Source organism: Lepisma saccharinum, chromosome 16 (assembly GCF_977018435.1).
Source record: "Lepisma saccharinum chromosome 16, izLepSacc3.1, whole genome shotgun sequence".
NCBI lineage: Eukaryota > Metazoa > Arthropoda > Insecta > Zygentoma > Lepismatidae > Lepisma > Lepisma saccharinum.
The window spans coordinates 54,472,032-54,498,556 of record NC_139244.1 but is presented as its reverse complement, the minus strand read 5'-3'; the positions used below and the strand labels follow the sequence as shown (position 1 = coordinate 54,498,556).

Below are 26,525 nucleotides of genomic sequence, written 5' to 3'. Positions count from 1 at the left end.
TAGGGATTAATTTATTATTAGTTAAGCACATGTGAAAAGTGGGATACCCAAGGAATGTAAGGTAAATGTTAGTAGATCGTGAGTTCACTATACTTTCATATTACAGTTTATTTTCCTAATTTTATGCTCATTTTATAAATGTGCCTTTTTAGTTTTGCATGTAATTCCAGAATTTCTCTTGAACATAGTATTCACTATTCAGAGAATTTTATCACATTTAATATGCACAAGAGAACAATTAACTGTTCATGAATATTTGATCGTAATATGGTTGTTTTAGGATAAAGCATTTTTTTATTTACAAAATGTGAAGAAAAATTTGTAGAAAAGCCTGAGAGGTTTTGTACTTCTTGCAGGAAGAGTCTCCGGACAGGGAAGTCTATAGAGATCCAGCAGTGGTGCGTGCTGAGGACAGATTAGAAGACGACATAAGAACGAACACAGCATCGAAAATGCTCTCCATGTTCCGTCAGATGGAGGAAAATGCCCAAAGGCCCGAAGTTCCTGATGGTACGTAGCATCAACATTCTTAGTCTTCAATGTGCACAAAAATTTCAATAAAAGGTGTCAGCCATTGTTATGTCTTAATCTTCATGATGTAAACAGAAACACACATGTCAAGAGTGAAACTTCATAAAGTATATACAGGGTGATTCAGAATTCCTATTACACATTTCTAGGGGTTGTAGAGGGGACTTAGTAGATCAAGTTTTGATAAGGAACCCATGTCCGGAAACATACAGTTTTGGTACTACACAGATTACAAGATCACATAATTTCACATCTCCCGCTTTACCTGCGTCACTACAAGAGCTGCTCGATGTGGCGATCTTGAAGTTCGTTGCAAACAGTGTACTTCCGAAGAATGTTTGCATACACACGCTCAAAAATAACTGGTGTGTGCTGAACCGTGTCTGCTGCAGCCAGAACGCGTGCAACCAGGTCTTCCTCCGACACTACAGGAGTCTCATAAACAAGACTCTTCATGTGGCCCCATACGAAAAAGTCAAGAGGAGTTAAATCCAGCGATCGTGGTGGCCAAGGAGTTGGTCCACTGTGACCTATCCACCTGTCCCTGTATGTTTGATTGAGATGTTGTTGGACGTCATGGGAAAAGTGTGCTGGTGCGCCATCATGCTGGAATCAGATGTGCTGTGTAAACAGATTGTAAATAGAGAATGTTGGAAGCAGCACATATGACATCAGGTGACTGAAGACTACGTCCTCCGTCAATGTGGGTTGCCTACCGTGAAGTGGGCGATGTTAAATTATGTGATCTTGTCATTTGTGTGGTACCAAAATGGTACGTTTCCGGACATTAGTTTCTTATAAAAACTTGATCTACAACCCCTAGAAGTGTGTAATAGGAATTCTGAATCACCTTGTATATTTCCACTTATAATCGAAGTGGATTTACAATATAACACATAAAAACAGACATAACCAAATCTCCTAATAGTTGCTATTCACAGACTATTACAATGGCCATAGCTGCCAGTTCACTGTGCATAATAATAACATATTTGAAATGTCATGTCATACAACAGCGATGCAAAAACTGGAGGTGATATAAATGTAGTTTTAGGTGGCACAAGGTAACAAAACTATATTTGTGATAAGGCAAAAACTGATGGATGTGCTTCTATTTCCCACTGTAGAACAACTCTTCTTGCTGGTGTACAAGGAATTGTTGTTAACCAGTATTTGCCGATAGCACTGATAGCAACTAGTAGAGCCAACAGCAAAGATAATGATCCATAATCCATCACTATTTTCATTCTCCTTCATTCCGCATCCTATGTCGTTTTAAGGCATGGAATTCTGTTGATGTGAATCACACACTATCCTCTGCGTATTGACACTTTTATTTAAATTTATGATTATCAATTAGTGAAAATGGTTATTTATAATTCACCTACTATTTATTTTGCTGTTGTGTGTACTTATATATTAGCATCTACATTGGTTTGACTTCCAACTTCCATGGTGGAGTGGTTAACACAGAATGCCTTGACACCAGAGTCCCTCCCAGATGTCATAATGCAAGCTTGGGTATGGGCATTCTTTGCGAGTACCCTTTCACCAATTTCATCATATCATCATCATCTTTAGCTAAAAGTGCAAGAAAAGCGATGCTAAATAACATAAATTATATCAAATCAAACATTGGTTCAGTCTACTTTCTATAATTTCCACATGAAACCTGTGATAGCTAATGTTTGGCTTAAGTGGGGAAACTTAACCCCTTAAGTGTGGAATTTGTTGAACAAGTCGCTACTGGAAAATGGAGGTTTTTTGCTGGAAAATGCAGGTTTTTCGTCAAATTCAGTATACACCCTCTGCATTGTACTGCTGCAGTGTGGAAGGCATATATATATACACTTTGTTTGTTTCAACTATATTAGATTTACTGTGCCGTATATAGTCACACATACGTTTGGTGAGATAGTTTTAGCTGTAGTAGAAACAAAAAATAGTAGCAAGAGAGGAAAAAGATTAAAAAGAAGACGAAAAGAAAGAAGGGAAAAATTGCTTTCGTCTTCTTCTTTTTCCTCTTGCTACTATTTTTTGTTTCTACTACAGCTAGAACTATCTCACCAAATATGTGTGTGACTACATACGCCACAGTAAATCGAACAAATATAGTTGAAACAAAGTGTGTATATATGCCTTCCGCACTACAGCAGCACAATGCGGAGGGCGTGTATATACATCATCCACACTTAAGGGTTTAAAGAGTTCAATTACATTTTTAATATGGCACATATCTTGCAATATCCTTTTTTTTTGTGTGTGCATGAATTGCAATGTTCTGAAATTCCGTTTATCACAACACACTACTATTTATATCTTATGCTTATTGAATGCTGTGTATTAGGGATGGACTGATATGAAATTATGGCCAATATTGATAAAGTACCGATGCAAAATTTATCAATAAGGATAATACAGATATAACATTCCAAATGGACCTTGAATAATCTAAATGGTTAAAAATCCTTAAAAAGTGTATGTTTGCAGATAACTGCAATACAAAAGAAGCAGGATATTTAAATGTTTACTTTTAAGAAAAGTAGAGCATGGGTATGTTTATATCCATAAAATTATAACAAAAATTATCGATAGAATATAGATTAATCTACCCCATCTGTACTATTGTTATATATATATATATTGTTTTCAGGGCCTAAGCCACTGAAAAGGTTTACTCCACCTCCGGAATGCACAAGGGAGTCAGAGTCGGAAGAGGAAGAAGATGAAGATGAGGAAGAAGAGGAGGAGGAGGAAGAAGAAGAAGAGCAGCCACAGCATGACCCTAACATTGTCCGTGCCTCAGATAAGATTGAGGATGAATTCTTGAAGCAGGTGAACATTTAACTGTGATTCTTTCTGAAGCCAGTTTTTGAATATTGACCATATGTCAGAATCTAGAATTCAAACATTTAACAGATTCAAATATTCACTTTCTTACTTTGAGCCGCGGTAGCTCAGTCGTTAGGGCGTCGGACTACCATGCGAAAGACCAGGGTTCGATCCCCGGCAGGGGATAACTGGGATTTTTTCCACCTGTTCAAGCTTCTCCGACACCCAGCCAACATCGTATAAAGTGGGTACCTGGAGGAAACTCCAGGGGGTAAAGGCAGCCAGGGGCATGGTGCTGATCACATCACATCACCCCCACCGTCTGCCGTGATCAAGAAAGTGTGGGGTGCTAACTCCACACCCCCTATATGCCTTAATGGCGTGGTGCAAAAGCACAGGGGAGCACTTTACTTTAATTTTTTTACTTGAAATTCTGAAGCTCTGTTTTCTTGTAAGGATTTTAAAATTCATAATTTTATTCCTTCCCATTTCTGTGCCAGAGTACAGTATCTAAGGGTATTTTTTTTAGGGATGGACCAATATTAAAATTTAACCAATATCAATATAGTAACAAATAGCTATATAATATAGGGTTTCTACAAATGATATGAGCGGTTTCACGATGTTACTGTACGTGTATTATTGAACATATTGTGAAGTAACTTTGCAGTTTTGTAGAGAAACTTGACAAGTTTTGTGACAAATTACAAGTGTTCGGCATGTCCCCCCTCTTAGTGAATCTGCAAACATAAACTTTATAATCAAGCTCTTCCCAAATGTGATGCAACGTTTCCCTATCAATTCAGTCAAAGCACTTATGATGCGAACCTGCAATTCTGCTAGATCACTCGGCAGTGGAGGCATAAACACTAAATCCTTCACATAACCCCACACAAAAGAGTCATACAATGTTAAGTCAGAGGAGCGTGGAGGTATTCTCTTTTTGTGGTTGTTTACCATCTTAACTACTGCTACACTCTAGGAGCAGGAGGTGCAAATGTACAACACCTCCAAATGGAAAAAAACTTTGTGAAATACTTGTCCTGTAACATCACATTTGAAAAAAATTACATCTAATACTATAGTTACAAATAATATTTGAAACCGCTCCAACCATTTGTAGACACACATTTACTTATGCAGATAACCAGTATGAGGAGTTTCAATAGTTCAATAACCTTCTTAAATAATGTACGTAATCTAGTGATTTGAAAAAGGACAGCATATTTACTTTACAAAACCAGAATATAGGAATTTTATCTTTATGTTCATAAAAATAAAAACAAAATGACATTACTTTTGCACTAACTTTTGAGATGTTCGTTATCACATTCCTAATGTTTAAAATACACAGAAAAATAATTGTTTTGCAGCATTTTTGCTTTTTCCATGCTGAAAAATTGTAAAGAATTATGCATATTGGAATATCTTAAACTATTCAAAAACTTATTGTAAGTACATTGACATCTGCAAAAGTTCATGTTGCAGCTCATTTCAAAGTGACACATCTATATTAGTTTCATACTTCATAAAATGTATAAGTAGAGGCACATATTGGTAAATCAAAAAGCAAAATTTATGTACAAAGACAATCAATTTCAGATTCAAAAGTGGTAAATAAATAAAATATCGGTGTTATAGTGGTGTTAAATCGGATCAAAAACTGTATATAAAATCGACATTTTGGTTTTAAAATTATGAACATAATCCTAAATATGATTTAGAAACTGCACTTGTTACACAACATAAACATATCCCTTCTAATAGCACATTTGTGTAGTTACCAGAGTATTAAGTTTTTCCTGTATAAATGGGTCCATTTTGGCTTCTCAAGTACAGCAGGATTAATCACAGGATAATTCAAACTTCAGAAAGTCTGTAATTAAACTCTAAATTTCATGATTCAGAGTCTATTTCGCATTTTGCAGTTCATGTCGTGACGAAACAGGGTAGGAAAATGCACCCCACGTCTTTCAGAAAGATCAAAAATTAACATTACAATGTGTTATTTCACATGTTGTGTTTTGGTCCAAAAGGAAATATGCATGCTTCTATGTATAAGGAACTATTTTTAAATATTTAGCACATTAATATTAAAATATTTTATTATAACAGGTTATTTTGTTTCGAACTTTTGGAAATTGACCTTGAAAACGTGACCTTGAATGTTATTGGTGGCATAGAGTACAAATGTAACATTGACATTTTCCATTGTTAAAACACAGTGTTACAACCAAAATTTCTAGAGTGCAAAATGTGGACATCTATAGAGAAAACTGGATACTTTGTATGTGAAAATTAGTTCGTATTAATTTTTATTCCAGAATTCTGCCAGAGCCAAAGCTCTGAGGGCGAAATTTGAGAAGTGGGAATCTACGGTGGAAAAAGAAAACAAACTTAACCTTATCAATCAGGAGGAGTTCGGTACAAGCATAGATACAGCCAAGAATCTTAAGGCTCGATTCGAATCCATGAAGGAGGAGGTGCAGCTTCCAAAGGAGAAAGGCCGCCCCAAAGTCAACAGATTTGTGGTAAGTTTTATTATTTTTTGCCTGTATGCATATAGAGCTTAATTTTTCATGTCGTGTTGTATTTCATGTGGCTGTAGTGTCAGAATGCCTGCTTGGTGACATTTAGTGCATATGTTTGTTCCAGATTGCCCTGATTTAATTTGTTATCTTATGCTTCGAGCATGGCATAATGAAATGGTAGCATTGAAAATAGTTTCTCGAAAGGTAGGATTATAATATTGATTATTGTCCATGAATTATTTTGAGATATTTTTCATGATACGTTTCAAATTCAGTATTCTTTTTTAACTATAAATTTCGTGGTACAGGTAAGAGAAAATTGCCATTGTTAGGAACTTATTGAAAATCATGCTGAAATTCCTACAACTTAAACCCTATCCTGAAGAACAACATTGCATCATGTCTGCCAAAAGGGATGTAAATTATGGGAATTTTAGGCTGTGTTTTAATGATTCCATATTGACGACCGTTTTCTCCTGACTAAAATGTATCAGGTGATAAAACTGATAACTCAGCATAAAAAAGCCTAGCACAGTAATGCAGCACTTGTAAATGCTGACGTTTTGTCCTCTGACGTGAACATTGTCAAGACTGAAACTGAAAATAGCGTGTCTTCTCTCTTTGGCCAGCACAGTACCTCCTGTGTCTTAAAGGGTGTCTTATTCTCGTCAAGTAGTTGATAATCTAGAAATGTGATGATATTAGTAGGGCAGAGCCGATACCACTTTGAACCGATACCGATGCCGATACTCTTACTGATTCTCACCGATACTGATACTTGAAAATTAGAATAATTAAAATTTGTTCAAAATATTGATCACTATTGGTGTGTATATATTCAATTATAAGTATCAATTTACCAAGAAATTTGCTTTAGAATATTCAAAAATTGCATCAGAATATTACAATAGATACATAATCACAAAATGCAGCATTTCGGGCAAAATGGTGCAAAATAAAAACGAAAGTTCGAATTTTGCATAACTTCCAGGATAATTAGACTGCAAAAGTGTGGCACGGCATTTTGCAGACCCCATGAAAGACCAATATGCCAGAAAAGTATCAGCTGGTATCTGTAGATGAATTCCAACCGATACTTTCAGATACCGATACATCGGCTCAGCCCTAGATATTAGGTAAAATATCTTTAATTTGATTTGGGGAGACAATGAATCGACTGTCAATTTGTTCACCGAATGGTTTGTACTTGGTTCCTCTCTGTCTGATGGTTGACCAATCAATATTTTGCCAAGCTTAGACCTCTTTCCTAAAGAAATATGCTTGCTGGTTGATTGGTGGTGAGCTTTTATGAATATTCAAACATCCATCATCATCATTATCCTTTGCCATTTCCTGCCTCTGGATGGGTTGGCATCTCTTTCCACCACTCCTCCTTCCACCTCCATGTTGATGCTGTATTCAGCTATGCAGTTGGGGCAGAACCTTGTTAAAGGCAACACACACATTGAAATGATAGGACCACCTTCATATGACGTTTTGTGAATATTCTTCAATGCACGGTCGTCATTATATTTGTTTCTATCTTGACATGTCTTAAGAGTTGTTTTTGTTCCAAAATTATGAGCTCTCAACTGAGATTCAAAGGCTCTCTCAAGGTTTTCCCAGGAGCACAAACTTAACACACAAAGTAAATCACAATAAGGGTGAAATAGGACAGAAATGGGCCAAATGAATTAAAGATTCATCTCAAACACAAGATTAAAATTTCCAATGTTTCAAGGTGAGATCAATGCAATGAGCAAGTTTTGTTTATCTGTTGGTTTTTGGAAGGAGGGAGAAGAGAGGCGAGGAAAGAAACGAGAGGCATGTGTGTAGAGTGGGCTGTATAAATATTAGCTGCTATATTGTCAATTTTCACATTCACCCATTGTGTATTACTCGCTATGAGGGTGAAAAAATTGAAATCAAATTCTAATGAAGCGGTTGACAACCTGTGAATATCATATTTCAGTTTTGTTCCTTGAAACACACAAAATGTAAGGGTAAAAATTAATGAAAATAGTAGGGATGGGACAGATCAATCGGTACTTACTTCATATCACCCGATATTGGCATAGTGATGTATAAATTTATCGATAAGATTACTGATCCAATATATCTATAAATACCTTGTAATTTGGTGCAATGATCTGGCATTTTGTTGTATTTTTTATTGATATAAACACATAATCTCCATTCCCTAACTTCTTTTAAGTAAATGTATGTTTTATTGAATTGTTTTAAGTCCACATTATGCTTAGATAGGCTAATTGGGACTGCACCTATAGTTTAAAGTTGGATCGAAACCACCATGCAATGTGCCCCCTCTGGGTATCGAACCTGGGACATCTTGATTACAAGGTGACATCATACTACACCACCATGGAGGCATAAATGTCTAGATATACAATGTCTTTTGCATTACAGTCACCTGATAACATACATACGAGGGTGAATCAAATATGAACGAGCCTTGATTGGCTAAGCATCTGAATGGGTAGCAGGGTGTGATTGGGCATGTGCGGCCAGTAGGTGGGGCTGTCGTGAGTCAGGAACCAGAACAGCCGGCATGTCGCATGCTTCGTTTAGTAGCTCTCACGATGAGTGAGCAGTGTGTGCCAGTGGCTGTTGCGCAATGCATAATCATCAAGTTCCTCACCCAGGAAAATGTCAAACCGGCCGAAATTTACCGGAGACTGCAGGCCCAGTTTGGGAATGGTACCCTCTCGTGGGCAAGAGTGAAGGTGTGGTGTAAGGAATTCCAGCAAGGCCGTGAACTTGTTGCAAATGAAGTGCACCCCCATCGTCCTCGCACCAGTGTGACGAATGACAACATGGCTTGTGTTCGTGAGCTTGTCGAACAGGATCACCGAGTCACTGTGAAGCAAATTGCAGCAGAACTTGGTGTGAGCTATGGAAGTGTCCAATCAATCATCACAAAGCACTTGGGCTTCCGCAAAATCACAGCTCGGTGGGTTCCCAAGCTGCTGAATGTTGCTCAAAAAGATGACAGAGTTCGCATTGCTCGCCAGCTTCACACTCGTTTTGACGTGGAAGGGGAAGCATTTTTGCATCGCATCGTTACCTGTGACGAGACATGGGTGCATCATTACACCCCAGCATCCAAGCGTGCCAGCATGGAGTGGAGGAGGAAAGGCGAAGGAAACCCTGTGAAGGCTAAAGTTCGGTTGTCTGCGGGGAAGGTGTTGGCCACGGTGTTTTGGGACTGGAGGGGGATCCTACTGGTGGATTTCTTACACGAACGTCGGACCATCAACGCACCCTACTACTGCGGCCTCCTGGATCAAGTTAAGGTGCAGTATCGACGCAAACGACGAGGCTGTCCCATCCGCCAGGTCTTGTTCCTCCACGACAACGCCAGACCCCATACAGCAGGTGTTACGTGGCAGAAACTGGTGGAAATGCACTGGGAACCGCTTCCACATCCACCGTACAGCCCAGACCTATCACCATGTGATTTTCACCTGTTCTGTCCCCTCAAAGAAGCACTTGGGGGCGAGCGATTTGCGACCAACGATCAGGTGGAAACCTTTGTGCGCAACTGGTTGGCTACCCACCCAGCTTCATTCTACGAGAACAGCATCAAGAACCTACCACAATGTTGGGAAAAATGTATCACTAAGGGTGGAGACTATGTAGAAAAATAGAATGTGGCAATGTGTCTGTTTCCTTCAATAAATTTTGTTTTTCCGCACAAGGCTCGTTCATATTTGATTCACCCTCGTATATTAAGGAGATGAGTGAACCATTCATGTTCAAGGATTATTTGAAATTTTATGTTGGGTCGATAGAATATTGATTATTGGTATCAGTAAATTTTGTAACGGGACTTTATCGGTATTGGCCAACATTTTATATCGTCCCATCCCTAGAAAATAGCAGTTGATAATTTACCTGGTAATGTTTATGCATTCTACTGTACAAGATGACTCATCTTACTGTTGTTCAGGTGATGTCATGTGCACCTGTAAGAAAGTTTACATGTGAATTTTTTTTTTACAACTGAGCCTTCTTCTTTGCAACCAACCTCCATCCTTCCTATCTTTAACCTTTTCAATAAGAAACATTTTAAGTTTTAACCCATTTCATGAGTCTTTTTGATGCTTTAAACTCCTGGAAATTGAGACGAAATGTTGTAATTTCTGAACAAGAACCACTTATAAGTACATGTATTTTTCCTATTGTGGAATGGTGATCACACAAACATTCAAGAAAGTGTTTGCATGGAAGTTGTGAAATACCAGTATTTCCAATTTATCTGTAACGAAGACATTCTTCCTTGCAGGGAGCTGCTATCTGTCTTTCTATGTATATATGCTTTATAAGTTGGAGATTGATTAAGGCTTAGGTGTCAGGCATCAAGCATTATCTTCTACAGTTTGCAGTACTTTGCCGTGGTAATTTGCAGCCTTTATCTTGAATTCCCTTGCATGTTGTGCTACAGGTGTGAAACTTGGAGTTGTCATTTATTTGCAGTTCGGAATTGTAGTTTCCAAAATTCCCTCTAATTCAGAAGATAGGCTAGATTTTGTGAATTTGGTATATGTGTGAGTGTGTGTGTGTGTGTGTGTGCGCTTCATACTAAGTTGTAATCAACTTGTGTCTGCTTGGAAATCTTGAAGAAAAGAACTACCCTATTTATGCGTGTATAATGCACACTCTGGTTTTTGATGGGGAAAAGTGAGAAACAATTATATGTCATATATAATGCGCAATATAATTCAGGTTCAAGAAATGGCTTTCAAAGTTGTAGGTTGTAAAGCTGTTGCTATGCGGATCAAGTGTGAATGGCTTCATACCTATTCAATGAGTCACCTGTTGTTATCCCCTCTCCCTCCACTGTATTTAACATCCCAAAGCTTCCACTTCTGTAACCACCTTGTTTATTTTGCAGTAGAAGAAAGCAAATACAAAATTATGTTATGGATTCACACCAGAACAGCACCCCTTTTCTCAGTGTTGCATGATGTTCCGTTACAAAGTGAAAAATCATAGGAAATGTCCATTTCACTTTTATAGTGATTTTTAAGAAAATATTATTACTAAAGAAATCCAACATGGCAATTTGTATTTGCGCCTGTTGACATTTGCATGTTATATGCAGTGACATAGTGAAAACATGCATGGTTTAATGTTGGCTGTCCGAATTATTCCGTGCATTATACACCACAGTTTTGGGGGGCAAAAATTTTGGAAAAAAAGTGTGCATTATACATGAGTAAATACGGTATATTGTCAGTCGAATCTGAGAATAAATTCCTGTATCTCTTGGATGAATGGAAGTACAGTAATAAAGTTACAGTAGTATGTGTCTGAATTTGAGAGAAAATGACATTTTGGAGAACTGTACAAGGTTGAATCTTGATATGTCATACAAGTGTTGTTACGCTGTAGGTTTTTAGTACTATAGCATTCATACTGTAGGCTTGTAATGTTACGATCGGTCTGATGTTTTCTCGATTGAACAAACATATGATTGAAGCTTTGAAGTTCATCTTCAAACTTTGCACGTTGCTTTGATGATTTTTTATTACCTTATTCTGTTAGAGTTGCTAGGGAATTTTATCTGATTGAGCACAAGGTTATCATATGGAACCTGGCTCAGTGTTCATGGCTGTTGTAATTTTGTACTAAAGGCTCAACTAAGTTGTTAAAATACATGCTTTATCTGGAAATGTATCATTTTGGTAGACTCTTTGCACCATTCTATGAAACAGATATGGAGGCAAGGGCCCACACATACACCACCAATTTTTGGTGATGTGTTCAACATCATGCTTTGGTTCCCTTTACTCCCCTTTCCCCTCAGACTTGCCTTTAGGTACCCATTCATTAGTGGCTGGGTGTACTCCAGAGCTGCTTTAAGCAGAGACAAGGTTGGATCTCTGCTTTTATACATGTAAATATCACAATTTTTTCTTTTATGAGAAGTGTACAAGGTTTATGAAACACTTTCATCGTATTGTTACTCTTATCCTGGTTGCCTTTTTTTTGTTGCTACACCATTTACTGGTTGCAATGGAAGTTTGATTGTATTAAGCTCTGCAGCCATTAAGCCGAGTTGGAATTTGTTTTTTATTTTCTGTTTGGTGTATGGTGGTGTACTAGAATTGAGTTGTGTTCTTTCAACTCAATTATGGATGTAACCATTTAATCAAATGGTTGTTTTTTTCTTCCATCATTATCGGCCAACTTAGACACTTGCTACATCAGCAAATCTGCAGATAATTTTATCTGGTATTTCTATAAACAACTATTAACACATAAAAAATTGCAGTATTTTGTATTTTCTTTATGAATATAAAAATCAGGACTGAGCTGATACCACTGATATATCACTGTTGATGCTTTTGTCAATTACCACCAATATTGATACTCGAAGTCTGCAACAATTTAAAGTGGGTTTCAATATTTATGACTTAAAATATAAGTTTTCCATAAGATAAATATTTAAACACAAAATTTGATTTTCCCCACCATCTGATTGCAAAAATAATGAATAGTAAGTATGCTTTGCTTAATTTTCAAAATAATTACTCCTCGAAAGTGTTCCGTGGCATTTTTGCAGACCCTGGGAGATAACTTTGTAAAAGTAATGACTAGTATCAGTGAGGAAATTCCAGCTGATACTTGCTGAAACCGATATATCAGCATCAACGTTGGCTCAGCCCTATAAACAAGGGTTGTTCAACATTGACAGAGACATTTGAGAATAAAAAACTGGTAAATAGCTGGAGAACGATAAAACTGCCAGAGGATGTACCTTCATCCTTCGTGAGTATTGCGCATTTGCTTCAATGTAGTTGGCGCATGCGCAGTATTGTTAGCAAAAATGGTGGAACGTAGTGAGTCTGTAGCTGTGGAGCAGCAGTGTATGATCAAATTCCTTGTGAAGGAGAATCTGAAGCCAGGTGAAATGTTGATGAGATTTCAAACACAGTATGAGCAATAAATGATGTCACGGGCAACAGTTTGGCAAAGAATGCAGGTTGCTGACAAATGAACAACGTGGACACATTTTTCCGACTGGGATATGCAAGATGTTCTTTGTTTGGATTTTTTTTAGGGAAGGGTCATGATTAATGCCTAGTATTCCTGCACATTGATAAAGGGTGCTGTACGTAAAGCCATTAGCTAGAAAAGACCGGGTATGTTGTCTGCAAATGCCATTCTTCACCATGACAATACCTGGCCCCACATGGTCATTTTGCTCCATGTTCTTACACTCCGGACTTAGCCCTGAGTGATTATCAGATTTGTTTGAGCTGCTTTTAAGAGCATGTAAAGGAAGAAATTGAAGACAAAACGCAGATCTGCAACATCTATGACAGCAGTCAACTTCCTTCTATGTCAAAGGACTCGGGAAGCTGACACAATGATGGTAGCAGTACCTGGATGCTCAGGGGGATTCCTTTGGAAAACTCACATATGTAGTTTGGCGTTTGTAGGACTTTCAAATTGTTTCCTTGAAACAAGTCTCTGCAATCTTGAACAACCCTTGTCTATATATATATGTGAGTACACACACTCGCTTTTACTCACTTAGTTTCCTTTTGCCTACTCCAGGCAAGAGGAATGTAATGTAATCCTTCATTTTGCTTAGTTGGCAAGTTATTAGTAATATCTAGCTACAGGGGTTGTAAAAGTGGCAACATTCATCTTGGATGACTTTTATAAAAAGGGTGTAAGATAAGGTTAATTGAAGACCATAATTGAATAACCATCATTTTGGCTCATTAGTAATTCTGACGTGGTTGGTGCTGTCATCGTGATTACAAGTTAAAAAGGTTTATGAAGAGAGAAATTTATTTGATTTTTACATAATTTGTCATTGTAGCAAAACATGGTTTTCATCAGATCTATAAGACATGCTTTGTGTGAAGTTATTTTGACTGTACTAGAATTATCATGCTAAATACTTATATCTTTTAAGTATTAATTTGTTTTTAAAATATAACACCTTGTTTTTCTATAACATTTGTAGTGGTATTGTGATTTGAGTATTCATGCATGTTTGTTCAGTTCTGTGTTGCATTTTAGTTGAGTACTTAATTTTGTATGCTTGCTACTTGAGTAGTATTGGCAATGTGTATGTTGTTTCTGAATGACAAACTGCATGATATGTGGTCATAATGTGTTTAGTGTCATTTATGTCGCAGCGTCAAGACAATTGGTGGAAACTTATCAAAATTTGAGTGGAGTGCTGGTCGAGTCTAGTATTCTTCAGTTGGACCACATAATATGCAAATGAACAGTAATATTGGACATGAAAGATCATTTGTAAAAAATGATAGTTATCCATTTACTTATTAGTGAAACAGCAGTTCTAACATGCTGAATTCTTCAAGTCACGGATTAACCTGAGAATATTTAATTTCAAATAATTCAAGTCACAGATTAACGTGAGAATATACAACTTCAAATAATTCAAGTCACGGATTAACGTGAGAATATACAACTTCAAATAATTCAAGTCACGGATTAACGTGAGAATATACAACTTCAAATAATTCAAGTCATGGATTAATGTGAGAATATTCAACTTCAAATAATTCAAGTCACGGATTAACATGAGAATATTCAACTTCAAATAATTCAAGTCATGGATTAACCTGAGAATATACAACTTCAAATAATTCAAGTCACGGATTAACCTGAGAATATACAACTTCAAATAATTCAAGTCATGGATTAACCTGAGAATATACAACTTCAAATAATTAAAGTCACGGATTAACATGAGAATATACAACTTCAAATAATTCAAGTCACGGATTAACATGAGAATATACAACTTCAAATAATTCAAGTCACAGATTAACCTGAGACTATACAACTTCAAATAATTCAAGTCCTGGATTAACATGAGAATATAAAACTTCAAATAATCCACTAGGAATGAGTCTTCTCAGTCTTCAGAATTAATTACCACTGGCAAAATTGATCTGTGGCAAGAGGAATGATGATATATTATTGATATAAGCAGCATTTGTGATTGAAGAACATGCTTAATTACAAGAATGATTATAGAATTACAAAGGAAAAAGTTCAAGATATTTAGTGAAAGTTAAACCAAAACATATTTGAAGGTATTTTATGTGTGAACATGAAGAAAAAGATAAACGAGGCTAATTTGTCACTACGTGGAGTGTCTTCTGAATTCATCAAGAATAATAATTAGTAAATGCGAAGATAATTTTTCATGTTTATGAAACACAAGGCAGGATACTGTTCAAGAACACAGGAATGTTATCAACGAGACACTTGCAACATGAAATATGTATACAATAAAGTTTCCTTCCAGTGTTTGAGAGTGCATGATTTGTGAAATTACAAGGCATGAGTAGATGTTCCCCTGTGTCTTTCTTTTAGTCTTGTGAACACATTACTAACAGTGAACATTTTGGAGTGAAGATTCGCGGACGTCAAGTTCAAACCCCCATGTGGCATGGAACGAAGAAGCATGAGTTGTTTAACCCTGAGTTTCTCTGTTAACCCGCATGATTGTAGTACACAACTAACTGCAGAAGTTAATTTTCCTGGGGAAAACAGTTCAATTAACTGTTGGAATATTATTTTCTTGTCTCCGTAGTAAATGACAAGGCGACGAATCGTTAGAAGTTGAAGACGTCGGACATGAAGTAGAAGTGTTTGGAATCTGCACCGTACGATTGCAGGAAGAAGAGATGATTTTTTTTTTTTTTTGTTCCAGTGTACTTAGCATCACAAGTAGATGTACTGGTTGCTGGTGTTATCGGTGTAAATGGATGTGGAAACCAAGTTCTGTGTTAAATAAAACTGAGAATGTGGAGACACTTTTTAGATGATTATTACTTGCGTAATTTTCTTGCAGATGGCTTTTTTGGAAGATGTTTTTGATAATATTTTTTTCTCTCCTGTATCTCTTATCTGGTGTTGAAACTTAATGTTACTTAAATCTGGACAATTATTAACTTATATTTCCTAGATACTATTTAATGTGAATAAATTAACAAAAAGACTGCATTCAGTGCCATAAATTTGATGAAGACTTTTTACAGAATGTCCATGGTTTTTAGAAACAGTTTTTTAGTACTGGAATACATGCATTACTTGCGAAAGGTTTAAGGTTTTTTAACATTTTTCCTTAGTGTTGATCATGTTGCTCTGCATATCAAATAATTGAATTTGTATATTCTTAAATGTAATGCAGACATGTTGAACATTTTGTATTTCTTTGAATAATTAACTGACTGTATTGAGTATATAGCTTCATGTATAATAAACAATATTCAGCTATTTCGATGTAAAATGATGTTGTCATACAAAAATATTTCAATTAGATATTGGAATGTTGCTTATAAATATAATTTCTGTACTTTTTTGTACAATAATATATTTGGTGAAAACTTAATTCTCTTACTTCTGTCTCAGATTGAATACTAAAATTATGAACAGAAATGAATGAGCATTGATTTCTCAGAGAAGATAAAATTTGATTTTTAATTTTCTGTTAATATCAAATGCCAGAACTCTTTAATATATCAGCATCAGATTGAAAATTTAACATGTTTTCCTTATTTTTCTTTCAGAAAGTTAAATTAGTACATCTGTAGCGATCAGTGCAAGAAATAATTAATATTGGACAAGAATTAACAAGCGACTTGAATTTCAATTCAAATCAGTAAAACCAAATATTCATGATACGTCTGTCTCATTTACACACAGTTATTTCTCTGGTTCAAATTTTCTGTCTATTAGATACTTCTAATGTACTCCCCTGTACTTTCGTTCAGATTGGCACATTCCAGATATCTAAAATGTGATCTTGTATTTATTGTATGCTTTTGTAAAATATGCAGTGCATTTCAAAATTTCAGTGGCTGAAAGAGATTTCATAGCTTAGATGATCGAGGATGCATTGAAAGGAATAGGCCAAGTGGTCAGATCCTTCTACCGTCAGAGTAATTTTGTTAAAGAGAAAAATATTTAAACTACAATGTTTATGATCAAATGTTTAAAGATGCAGTACAATATAGGAGCGTGCATTTTTATGTAACAGATTTATATGACCAAATGTAATTACAGTGCATAATATCAAGATGAAGTTTTCCTCAGAATATAAATTTCCAGGTGGTACTATATGGCCTGAATGAAAAATCTTAACTGTATTTTTTTTTTTTTGTTATCAATTAATATTTCAAGTAATTTCTAATAAAGTTTAAATGTTATTATATATTATGAGACATGAAATATGAGGTGAGATTTATATTTGAAGTCTTTTCTATGTTTAAGTATTAAGTGTGTTTTTAGATTTATGCAAAACAGTTATCTCTGATTTTTAAGTTATATGTAAATAACAATAGAATGAGTACAATAGCACACATAAAGTTAAAATCCACTATAATCATGTTTGTATACTATTTGTGTTTACATCAACCAATAAATGTCACATGAGCGAAATAATTTATTTGAAACTCGCAGATCCCATCTTTTTGCATTGAATATTATCATTCATGATGGATGTATGGACTAGTTGTTGTATTACTAAGAAATTTTCAGCGAAAAATGCAGGCTCGACCAGGTCTCTGGCATACCGTGCCATTGCTCTAACCACTGAGCTACCGAGCTGGCCTGGCCTCGCCTGTTTTTTCGCTATCGCTGTTTTACCTGCGTGGAATAGTAGACAGTCTACTGTGTTTCAAAGGCAACAGATCCCGTTGTTGCAGTAGCACAGCCAGAGACGATTCCACGCAGGTAAAACAGCAATAGCGAAAAATCAGGTGAGGCCAGGCCTGGTCAGTAGCTCAGTGGTTAGAGCAATGGGACGGTATGCCAGAGACCCGGATTGAAGTCCTGGTCGAGCCTGCATTTTCCGCTGAAAATTTCTACGTAGTACATCTCCTGTGTGTGCCTAATCTTCAATTAGTTGTTGTATGTGTGGTTAATAAGGTCAATAGATTTTATTCAGATTATAGGTTTGTTCTGAATTGTGTATCATTAAAATGCAAGACTGTCGTAATTAGTCACATAGTGTCTGTGAAAATGCAAAAATAATTGTGCAAATTTAAAGCTTGATGCACATTCAGTTTATATTTAAAATCTTCAAGAATGGGGAATTGTCAGTTGCAGACAAGTAACGTGGCTGGTATCTTTGGATTGAACAGCACAGCACTGCATGTCCAGTGACTTTTGGCTGTGTAGTGTAGCTCGATATATTGACCACTACCTCCTGGCAACAATTAACATGTCATTTCTCCACAACTGCGCATATTTCAGTTCTGTCTTCTTTGTTCATTTGAATACATATGAGGGCATGATGTAATAAAATCACAAAACATAAACAGTTATTATTTCTATTTTTAATAAACTCTTTTTGAAAAAGTAGTTTGCATATTTTATCTGAAAAAATGTGCAATGTTTCTGAAAACTTATATGATTATGTTTTTACTTATAACTGTGATAATGATGAAAATGAAAAAAAAAAAGTATCATACATGTACAATTACTTGCCCAGCAGGAGATGCCAGATTTCCAAAATTTCATACTTTATTGATTTTTCTTTTCAAAACATGGGGAGAGGTTCTATAGTATGAAAGAATGACCTTTCATTGTTAGTTTCTACAAATTTTGTGCAACCAGCTTCCTTAGGGCCTATATAGGAACCAATTTTCCAGAAATCTATTCCGTAACATGACTATACTGATTTCCTTATATAGTATATTTGTTGTTTTTCTCATGGTAACATTGTTAAGCCTTCTTTCCATGTTAATAAAACATTAAAATGCTGATTGAAGAAGACCCTGTTGGAGGGTAGAAACTTTACGTTTTTAGTGTATATTTTTCATACAATAAATTTTTCCTTGGTTAGAATTTTAATGTTTTTTCTCAGTACGTTATTAAAAATGTTCAATGCCAATTCACAGTGATTAGGAAGGTAACAGTGCTACCATATCAGAATTTTTTTCATTCACTTTAGTTCATTGTAGTGGCCGCAGTGACCTGCGAAAGAATAATTTGAATTTTCTTTTTTTAGTTTTTTTTTGGGGGGGAGGAATGTATAAATTTCACTTCCCTTGAAAGGCCTGTCATTGGGAAGATAAACAAAACCAATCTCATATTTCTACGGCAAATAGTTCTCGTTACAATTTTTTTGTTCATGATTGTACATTTGAAAGAAAATGTTATACACTCATTTGAAAAATATCCACGTGCAAACCTCGTATCCACAGAGGCTTACAGGCATGAGAGATTACCATCTGCTGTAGGTTAAAATAGATTTTGCCACATGCAGGAGTTGAATTACTATTATACGACCTCACCCCATCCATCCCTCTTGATGCTGAAACCAAAATGTGTGCCACGGTTGACAACTGGAACCATTGCCACATCATCTCCCTCACTTCAGTGCCATGACCATGGGAGATAGATGAAGATGGAGAGAATGTCCACTCGCACCCTCATCCCCCTGTCTTGTTTAATGAGAGACTGTGGCAAGAAGCTTGGCAGCTATGAACTAGCTTCCTTTGTTGGTGTGTGCTACATCCCTAGATTTGCAGCTGTGGTTTTCCCTCGGAGGGGAGAAACAAAGGGCATTATGGGAAGTCTGTATTGCAGAAACTTGGCGCAAAACAGAGGCTCGGGTGGGACTCGGACCCACGCATACTATGCCATTTATCTACAAACAGAACCAAGCTAATTGTCAGTCATCGGATTTTTCACTGAATTTGAGTCCTGATTAAGCTGGCATTTTTTTGCTATGATTCTACAGCTCTTACTGTTAGCTTGCCAACATATTCTTGCCTGTTGATTTCACATTTCTTAGCATGCTGTCAGCATAATGTTCTGCTTCTGTACACTCAGGATGCAGACTTAGTTTATCCTGAACTGTGGAATTTGTCACTGGACACTGCTTCAATTTTTGTTCTTTGTTGCAAGTGTGATCACTTGTGTTCTTGTCATTTATGGCAGTTTTTAAGTCGAACCATGACAGGCAATGTGCGTTTCTTAGGAAAATGCAGGTTGCAGCACCACAGGATGCTGTTGAGTCTGTTCTCTTTGAATTCATTTCCTGTGGAGAATGATTTTTCGCTGGGAACACACTTATCATCTGTCGTTTATATTTTTGCCTGTTTCACTTCATATTTCTGCCACTTTTGGCTAATCACAATATCCCTGTCTGCTGATATAGGCATATTGATGTACTTGTAAAATTAGGACTATTTTTTTTTCCAGTACAATATAAGTAGCCTGTAAATTGGAGCAAAATTCTTCATTTTGGGTTTATTTTTATGAATGTAAAGGTGCATTTCAAAAATAAGGATCAATTAATGTTGCATGGTATTTAGAACCATTGTCACTAACATTAACCTTTTGGCGCCCAAGGCCATTTTCACATGTAAGCCTCTCGGTACCGAGCCGATTTTGAGCAAAATGCAGAGTTTCAATTAAATGAGTGTAGATCGGAGACTAATTGCCCTAGAGAGATGAGTGATATACCGTTGTATGCGGAATGAACCAGAGATTCAGACTATATGAAATTTATGCAAATTCGGTGTATATGTGGCGGGGGGGAGGGGGCTAATTCTCAAAATTCCAAAATTTCGGGGAAAAAAAAATTGGTTCCCCCTCCCTCCCCCCAAGAAAAAAGTACATGACAGTGTCGACATGCACATGGAAATGATCGCTGACATGTAAGGAACACAAAAATATTTGCATTATTATCATATGACCAATGTAACTTGAGTTGTACCCCCAAAAGGAATGGTCGGCACGCCACTGATTCAAGCTTCAAAATGCAGCAGTACCTTGAAATGACTATAGCTCAGAAACTAAATGCCCTAGAGATATGAAAGATATACCGTTGTACGCAGAATAAATCACAGATTCAGACGATATACAATTTATGCACATTCGGCGTACATATGGAGGGGGAAAGGGGGGAAATCCCCTCAAAAATACTTTTCTTAAAAAAATGGTGTTCCCCCCCCCCCCCCCCGAAAAAAGGGTCAAAATGCACAAAATGCAAAATTTATGTAAATTTGGCATATATATGGAGGGGGAAGGGAGAAAACCGCCAAAAATTATTTTAAAAAATTGTCACTTCACCCAAAAAATGTCCTCGCACTTGGGCACAAAACGACACCTACGCACAACATTCACGGACGAAAAGCTAGAACGCAGTGAAAAATGAGCACCGATTCTTGCAGCTGCTTGAAATTCTATTTTTAGACAATGCAGGGTAACCCCTGTCGCAACTTGTGGACACTTGTGCTAAAAAGAAAAGGTTTCCTTCAGCGTGCTTCGAAATTCCATTCTCACAACGCAGATTCAACAACCTGTCTTCCCCCCCCCCCCCCCACCCTGCACCCCCTGCATGCACCCTCACGGAAAACTTTCATTTTGACATCGGATACTGATAAACAAGTTTCCTTCGAATGCAGTTAACAGACGGGAGTGAAAAGCATTGCTTTAGAACAACAAAGCCCGTCTTCCTTTATCGGCAAAAATTTGATGTTGAAAAGAGCCGCAAAAGAGAAGTACCTTTTCCTGCCTTTTTCCCAGTGATCAGAGCGCTACATTTTAAAAGTAGTTTCGCTACAGCTACTCTTCCAAAATGTAGCATCGCTACAGCTACAACTACATTTTCCAAAAAGTAGCTCGCTACACTACTCCTGTTCGCTACTCGCTACTTCGCTACTTTTTGCGCTACATCTGCATAAAAAAAACTTAAAAACAACAATGTGAATATTAAAAAATCCCCTTCTACTGGTAAATAGATTCTGTTATTTATTATCATGATTCCCGCCATTCGATAATTTTGATAGCAGTATTATTTCAGTTACTTATTTTTACAATGTGAATATTAAAAAATCCCCTTCTACTGGTAAATAGATTCTGTTATTTATTATCATGATTCCTGCCATTCGATAATTTTGATAGCAGTATTATTTCAGTTACTTATTTTTACTATAGTTTTTGAGAATAACATACCTATGCAAGTGACATTTCAATTCAAATTTGATATATGAATATTGCAATTAGGGTGTTACCCAAATTAGTGATTACAACTATACACAAATGAAATTTGGTAGGATTACGTATTTATGTTCACATCAACATATTTTTCTTGAGAATAAATGTTTCATTTTTTAATAGACTGATATGAAGGCAGCATTTTGAATTAAAAGTACCTGGGGCCCTTTGTTTACAAAAGGGCTCCAGGTTCGATACCTAGCGGAGGCACATAGTGGCTCGGATCCAGTCTCGATCAGCTTATCTATGCATAAAATGGACTCAAAACAAAAAATAGAAAAGACGCCAAGTTGGGAGGATGGGATCCTCCTGCTCCTCCATTCCCCACACTGCTCATCATTAATCATTCTTCCTTGTTCTCACAATTAGCCGAAAGTGGCAGAAAGCGACTATAGATAAGAGAATAATTAAATTTTCCTCATTGTCATGATTCAGAAAAGTTGAAGAGGTAAACAGAAGAGGATAAATGGGTGGTAGACTATATCAAAGCGTTCAAAGATTAATATGGAACAGGGATGTACCTATGAAATGCAAGAAGGTAATATATAACACATACTATGTGCCAATAATTACGTGACATAGAGAGACAAAAAAAGATGCAGGCAGTGAAGATGAAAATTTTAAGGAGTCTATGGGAGAAGACTAGAAGGGATAGAACAAGGAATGAGGAGATCCGACAGACAGTGGATGTGGGGAAGCTTCAGGACAGGATAGATCAGGCACAGATGAGATGGTTCGGGCACATGAAGAGGATGGATGCAGAAAGAGTACTAGTAAGAGATTATAATGCACAACGAGTGGGAATAAGGCCAAGGGGGAGACTAAGATGTCTGTGAAAAGAGCAGATAGTGGAGAGTGTTAGGAGAAGAGGACAAGATTGGAACACCGTGGAAAGAGAGGAGTGGTGGAACACCAGGAAAAAATGGAGAGGCTTGACTTCTATGCCGACCCAGTCAGAGGCAAGAAACGGCGAAGGATGATGATGATGATGATGATGTCATGAGTAGCAAAAGTTACAGAAAAGTGACGCAAAAGTAGGAAAAATAGATAAATTTGAAAACTATGTATATTAACTAAAGAAAATTGTCGTTTCTGCAGGAAAGTCAATAACTCGTATGTACTTTTTACAATATGATACAATATATTGAAGAAACTGTCGTGTATACCCGAGTGTTCTAAACGTATTGTAATTTTAAAATTTGTGAACAAATATTATCGCGAAAATAATTGTAAGTCCAGAAACTCTATCATTCTTGTAACAATAATTTCTTGCTGGTGAGATCCTATATACTGACAATAATCAATGCTGTTAACGTACTTAGCCATTTATTGCTGGCACTATTCCTTTGCCAGTGCAGTGGAAAATCCATCGCTCGTTTTTGCACTGCAAGTTGTGTTTTACACAGCAATTAATAGAATTTTGGTGTCTCTTACACCATGGATTTCCACAGGATTTGTTCCGGGGGTGATTCAAACGAGGCACTTTATTTCAGCAGTGCAGCAAACGAGGCCTGTTTCTCCCCAAAATAGCGATGCAGCTCAAAAAAACGTAACTGTTAGCTGGAATATATTCATATATGTCAGCTAGTTATCTGGATATTAAAATTATTTAGATACTAATTAAATAACATGCAGATATATTTAATCTACAATCTAGATAATCTGTATTTCCATGTAATAGACTTTGTATTTATGAACTTCCTACAAAAGTAAGCATTATTATCGAATTATTTTTGACGCTGTTGACACATTCAAAATTCACCTCAAAATGCTGAGAAAAAATGTAGCTGTAGCGAAATTTTCGCTACAATTACAGGAATTTTGTAGCTTCGCTACCGCTACAACTACAATTTTCAAAATGTAGCTTCGCTACAGCTACAGCTACAAATTTTGTAGCTAGCTACTGTAGCGACGCTACAAGTAGCGCACTACTTCTGACCACTGCTTTTCCCTTACATTTTCATGAAGACAAAAAAAATGCAAAAAACCATTTCTGTTAAATACATGTGTTAGGAACAATATAAAAAAATAAAATCGAAATTCTAGCCAAAAATAGAAAAGTTATAACGTAAAAACTACGACCTTGACACAGCATCTCGATCGAGATGCTTGGGACAGTGAGGGTTACGCTTGGGCGGCAAAAGATTAAGAGATTTATAGGGATGAATTAGGGGCTCCTGTGTTGCCAAGTGGTTAGTATCCTCTCCTTTGGTGCTAGCGGGCCTGGGTTCGATTCCAGAGTGGGAGCCCACAAAATTTCGGCATTGACCCAGCGTTGTGAGGACAGTCAGAGAGCTACTTGAAAAGAAGTAGCTGCTCTGGTTACGAAAGCCAGAAAACTGCAACGATGGGACCTGATGTGCTGACTATATGTCTCCCAATGAAAAAGCTGCTCTGGCAGACCCTGGCCGTTTGAGGGCTGTTGATTGGTTGTGCTAGCACGGTAGCTGCAAGTACTTCATTGGACATGTAGGGGCAATATGTTCAGCCTTCTGTTGTTTACCTTTTGTGTTACAGTGAGTAATGATGGCTGCGAGAATAAACAATCCCCCCCCCCCCCCATCCAGTTCTGTAGTACACTTAGTCATATGATTTCTTAACACAGTCATAATCCTGCCAAAAGTCACTGTACTTTTATGGAATTTTATGTGACAGCAGTAACAATTGAAGGGAAAGTACAGCAATGGTGTTGTGGGTGGTAGGCCATGCAAATGTGTGGTTTCAATGCTGGTGGAGACACATTGCAAGATGGTTCAGTCTTCATCAACTTATCTAGGCATGAAGTGGACTTAAACTTTGCGAAAGTGAGCTGAACCACCATCTTCCACATTGCAGATGAAGGATAGGGATTTCGAAGATGCCAGGTATATGATGAACTTAAAATGCCTACTTCAAACCAAAGAAAGCGAAAGAAACAAAGTTCAGGAAGATTGTGTACCAGTGATGATCATATTTCATATTTTCCGTTTCCTCTTTAGGGTAATCACAATGATTACGATGAATGATGACTAGATTACATTGAAGGGAGACAAGGAAACATTCCCACCCATGCCAGGACTCAAACCTAAGACTGTTGATAGTGAGGTTGAGAGTCCAGCACTCAACTCCTGTGGCCAACCAGTGGTGTTCGTTCTGGATGTATCAAATGTGGTGCACATGCTGTTTCATACCTTTCCACAATAAGCGATTGCTGTTGAATGATAACACCATGTACATTAGTGTGCTGCATTGAGGATTTTTTGCTCGATCGTCTAATAGTTCGCATAAATGATGCTAGACGGCTTACGGAATGGACTGTTTCTTCACTTGAGCGAATAATGCTCGAACAGGCAAATGATCGGTGAACTTAGTCATCATCTCAATGTTAAAATGTAATTTAGTTGATCTTACCATTAACTTTACCAGCATGACTTTTCCACATATATTTCTACGATTATTGCCACATTGAGCTGATATTTATATTCGAGCGAATCACGCTCGAGCGTGGAAGATTCGATCGAGTTTGAGCGAGTGAAATTGGTTCAATGCAGTACTCGAATGCACATGTAAAGTAATTGATATAAAGCTATACACGTACGCAAGCTTAGCTGTTGATAATGTAAGAATGTCTGGCCTCCTTTTTCTACATTAGTATTGCACAAAGGAGTAAAATTCAAAATTAAATTGATTCAAAGTTTCAGAAATAAAAATAAAATGTGCATGAGCAAGTACATACTATTACCATAAGATAACAGGGTGTAATTCTAAAAAAATAGTTGCAAATTTCTAAAAAGTGTAAGAAACTGTTCACTTGTCCTTAAACTAAGTTTTTAAGTGTGCGAAAGCCACGTGTTTTAGAGTTAATAATAACTTTTGTTCCTATTAATGTGCTGCACAGATCTCTTACTCAACAGTCGAGAATAGAGTGAAATGTATGAAAGATAATAGGTATCATATTTCACTGCATAATCAGGTGCAAGATTAGGATGCAGGGAATACTTATGAATAAGGTAAACTGGGGTATTAAGGACCACGGGGCATTAAGGACTGTGTGCTAGAATTTCGTAAAAAGCTCAAAGAAATGCGAAGCGGCAGGCGCACCAGCTGTGTGCACGGTCTGTGATCCTCTTTTGTTTGTGTAAATAGTACTCTGCACACAAATGGCATTCAATCTGCGTAGTTAAGACCGGGAAACGGAACCAGCCAAAAGGGAGACTCGCGAAAATGCCATAAAGAACTGCTGAGCATCTTGTATGAAGTTTTACAAAAATGTGTGGGAAAACAGAGTTGCTGCAGAAAGGTGAAGAGAGGTAAGTAACCATTAAAAAAAAACTGCAGGGAAACAAGTTAAGAGTGAATGTATGAGTATTGTACAAGTGTGTCGTCATGAAAACCCATAATGAAAGGAGATGAAAATCGCTACTATTTGCTGAGGGGATAGTGATGAGCATAATAATTTGTTTACAAAGATCATATTGCTTGTACGCAAAAGCACAAATATTGCAGAGAATGAGAATATCTATGTCGGTAGAGGAAGTAGGTATCATTGTGTTTTCAGAAACTGAGAAATGATAAATAGTGGGGGAAATAAATAGTGGTGGTCCTTAATAACCCTGA

General features: G+C 36.9%; 1 protein-coding gene across 33 annotated transcripts in view; it reads left to right on the top strand.

Annotated features, from left to right (window-relative positions):
• The window catches only part of LOC146000484 (uncharacterized), a 349,277-nt gene that overhangs the window by 314,690 nt on the left and 8,062 nt on the right, over window positions 1-26,525 (top strand). For 32 of the 33 annotated variants that reach the window (XM_083138177.1, XM_083138168.1, XM_083138169.1 and 29 more), the window contains 3 exons: window positions 357-510; window positions 3,185-3,366; window positions 5,688-5,894. In XM_083138177.1, coding sequence (XP_082994303.1) covers window positions 357-510; window positions 3,185-3,366; window positions 5,688-5,894 — 543 coding nt within the window. Of the gene's footprint in view, window positions 1-356; window positions 511-3,184; window positions 3,367-5,687; window positions 5,895-15,507; window positions 17,370-26,525 lie in introns of those variants that run through there. The other variant, XM_083138185.1, reaches the window with a different exon arrangement.